The 3,609-nt window shown below is 49.4% G+C and overlaps 2 protein-coding genes across 2 annotated transcripts; one reads left to right on the top strand and one right to left on the bottom strand.

Annotated features, from left to right (window-relative positions):
- FTJAE_14264 (family oxidoreductase) lies at positions 1 to 1,184 on the bottom strand (the record flags this gene model as incomplete). The annotated part of the gene is made up of 3 exons (XM_037347476.1): positions 1 to 335; positions 394 to 663; positions 1,160 to 1,184. Coding segments are annotated over 3 exons (630 nt in total), but the record flags the coding sequence as incomplete, so codon positions are not given.
- Positions 1,185 to 1,521: 337 nt separating this feature from the next.
- Positions 1,522 to 2,898, top strand: FTJAE_14265 (high-affinity methionine permease; the record flags this gene model as incomplete). Its single annotated transcript, XM_037347477.1, has 1 exon — positions 1,522 to 2,898. The coding sequence occupies one exon, from the start codon at positions 1,522 to 1,524 to the stop codon at positions 2,896 to 2,898; it is 1,377 nt and encodes a 458-aa protein (XP_037198732.1).
- Between the last annotated feature and the right edge of the window lie 711 nt (positions 2,899 to 3,609).

The following is a 3,609-nucleotide window of genomic DNA, read 5'->3' on the forward strand; positions in this document are numbered from 1 at the left end:
GTCGGCAGTGTAGGCAGGCGTTCCAATCTTGATCTTACTCTTGTCTCTAGACTCGCCAAGACCAGGTCGAACGTCCTTGATATGCCCGATAACGACATCAGCCCGCTCGCCCTGGAAGTAAGCATCCTGGCGTCCCCTTATGGAGCCGATATGGGAGGACACTCCTGCGTATATAATGATATTCTCCTCGCGGGTGTAGCGATCAACGTCTAGACCTCTCAGGACGAAGAAGCCGTGGCCGAAGTGCAGCTCACGAGATAGACGGCGCAACTCGTCATGGAGCGTGGGGAGTGGGAAGGTCTCTTGTGTGATATAGCCCTTGGAAATGTTGAGCGCTATTTCTCGCCATCCAGTCAGTCACAGTAAACTAAGTCAGATACTAAGAAGACTGACATTTAAAGTGTGCAAGGGCCTTGTCAATCTCCTCTAGTTGATCAGCCGAAAGAACGTACGTCCAGTCATACTTTTGGGCAAGAGTCTCTCCGTCCCAAACGAGGTCTCCCTTGAGCTCCTTGGGGAAGCGCTCTGGCAGAGATTTAGTGAGATCCTCTGTCTGGGTCCGGCGAGCTACACGCGCTTGGTATTTCTCCCAATCTGGGTGGTAGGAAATATCAGGTTGGCCAGGTGGGGGCAAAGCAGCAGGGGTGATACCAAAGGTTGGAGCTGACGCCGGAGGGNNGGCAATAACAACTTAACAGAGTTTTTTTTTTAAGGGGAAATGGGCCGTGCTGATTTTTTGATTATAGATTGTACTTTAGATCACAACGCTAGCTTTATAAGAGCTGTATCCTTTCATGGCAGTCGTCGGGGGCAGCCCGATTGAAACGAGGTGTTACGATCACGCCATTCAATAGACGATGGCGTAGCTCTACCAACAAATCCGAAAGAGAAGTTGAGTACTGTGGGAATAACTAAACTCATTTATTATATGGAGAAGACGCCTTGGCTACCACTAAATGGATACGGCTATTCTGATTGATGCCTCCTAGAATAGTAAAAACGACACCGGTCCTATAGATCGACCCCTCAAACTATATCACTGCAATACTAGGTTGTTAGCACGCCATTCATTACATCAACGGTTATTGGATAAAACAATCCCGCGGAACTTGACATGAGTTCATCGATAAATGAGGCCAATACTGTTCTCTCAACATACCCGCGGGAGGGAAGCTGGAATCCATTACCTATCAACACCACAGTGAACTACTCAAATCCCAGATGGCGCAACCGTATGCAGTGATCACGTCTCAATTTGAGTCTTGGGTTCTGCGCCAAAACATTCAAAGAACAACTTTATACTTAACCTTAACGGTGATAAACTGGCCATATCAGACAGTCTATTAGTCAAACATCTTCATTTGAGACCCTAGCTGTGATCTTATGCATAAATCATGTTGTTGGTCACAATGGACGAGCTGTTGGCGACCAGCGAGCGTGAATAATAAAATGGCCTCACAGCCTCTTTCTCTTCGTATCAATTTACACCTATTTTACGCACTGGTACTTTGCTAGCTCACTATGGGACTACCTTTCGGTATCAAGCCGCAGGCCAACAGTCACCCCGTGGCCGAGCACTCACAGTCTGACTCTGAAGCGTCCATCATCCGCGATGGCGATCTCGCCTACGTACGGCAAACAGCTGGAAATGGCGCTTCAGGATACCAGGAAGCTGTCGGTGCTCCCGTCGAGACACGCTCACCGCTGGGATACCACGTCAACTGGTTGACTATCATCTTCCTCAACCTCAATCACATGGTCGGCACCGGCATTTTCTCCACGCCAGCTACTATCCTACGGCTCACAGGCTCAGTCGGTCTGGCTCTCGTCTATTGGGTCATTGGCTTCCTCTTGGCTGTAGCTGGTCTCGCAGTCCACATGGAGTTCACCAGCTATTTTCCCAACCGCAGTGGCTCAGAGGTTGTCTGGCTCGAGCAAGTCTTTCCCCGACCGAAGCATCTCTTCCCCGTTGCCTTCGCTGTACAGTCTGTGCTGCTATCTTTCAGTAGCAGTAACGCAATTGTCCTTTCCAACTACCTCTGGCGTATTGTCGGTCGCGCGCCGGATCCCTGGGAGCTCAAGGGTGTTGCGATTGCAGCTTACACGTTGGCTGTCATCACTGTTATTGCACATAACAAGTATTCCCTGTGGGCGATAAACGTTATTGGTGCTTTAAAATTGCTCTTGCTATTGTTAATCTCCATCTCGGGCCTTGTCATCCTTGGAGGTCATTTCCCGCGGATCGAGAACCCAGGCATCAACTTTCGTCATGGCTTTCAAGACACAACTTCGAGCGGCTACAGTCTCTCTCAGGCCATGGTCAACATCACATTTGCCTTCTCAGGTTGGCAAAACGCTTTCAGCATGGCAAATGAGATCAAGAATCCTATCCCCACCTTGAAAAAGAATGCCACGGCTTCCCTGCTCATTGTCTTCTCTCTATACTTCCTCTCCAACATTGCCTACTTTGCCGCAGTCCCCAAGGACATATTTCTCGAGTCTAAAGAGCTGGCCGCCGCTGTCTTCTTTCGTACAGCCTTTGGGTCTTCAGCAGAGTCCGCCCTCAATTTTTGTGTCCTCTTGAGCTCTTTCGGCAACCTCCTAGCTGTTCTTATCAGCCAGTCCCGTCAGATCAGAGAAATCGCGCGCCAAGGCGTACTCCCGTGGACTGAATTCTGGGTTTCAACCAAACCCTTGGGGACTCCCATCGGCCCATATCTACTCAAATGGGGGTTCACTTTCCTGATGATCGTCTCGCCTCCAGCGGGTGATGCCTTTCAGTTCGTCGTCTCTCTCAAGACATACCCTGATGCCATATTCCATGCTGCCATGGGCGTTGGTCTTTTACTGATTCGTCGCCGCCGTTCTCGCTCCGAAACTCCCAGATCCGACTTTTGAGCATGGTGGGCTCTGGTTATACTGTACCTCTTGGCTCAGGTCTTTTTGCTCGTCATGCCCTGGATTCCACCAGAGGGTGGCATTTATGCTGCAACGGTCAGCTTGTAAGTACTACCTTCTTTCTAAGTATGATCATGCTCTAACAGCAAGTCGCAGCCTATGGTGTACTTACATGATTGTCGGAATTGGAATCATGGCAACCTGCGGTATTTACTACTACCTCCGGATGAAGGTCCTCCCTCGCTGGGGTAACTACAGTATCCGATCTCAAGTTATCTCCGTCGATGACAATGGCGCTAATACACATCATCTTTTGCGGGTGCCTAACTCCAAAGTGGCCGAGTGGGATGCTACCCATGACGAGCTCGGGCGCGACTTACCACCTCAGCTGGTAATTAGTAGAAACAATAGCAGCTCGGAAAAGTAGCATGAGTAGATATCAAAATAACAGGTCCATAGAATTGTTTGTCGGTGTATATGGATCAGATTATGAAGCCTGTCAGCCTGCGGCCCACTTGTCTCAGGCAGCCAGGTAAAAAAGCGAACAGAGCCAACACACCAATGAGACGGTGAGTCTGCCGGGCCAGGAAGGAGGCCGCCATTGGTTTTCAGCTTCTCTTCTTCCATAAAAAGTTATTCGGCATCTCGAACATAACTAAGTCATTAACTCATACTCCATGGTCCCTTTATCTAGGTTCTCTCTGCTAGAAT

This window comes from Fusarium tjaetaba (assembly GCF_013396195.1).
Source record: "Fusarium tjaetaba strain NRRL 66243 chromosome Unknown NRRL66243_c0000673, whole genome shotgun sequence".
NCBI lineage: Eukaryota > Fungi > Ascomycota > Sordariomycetes > Hypocreales > Nectriaceae > Fusarium > Fusarium tjaetaba.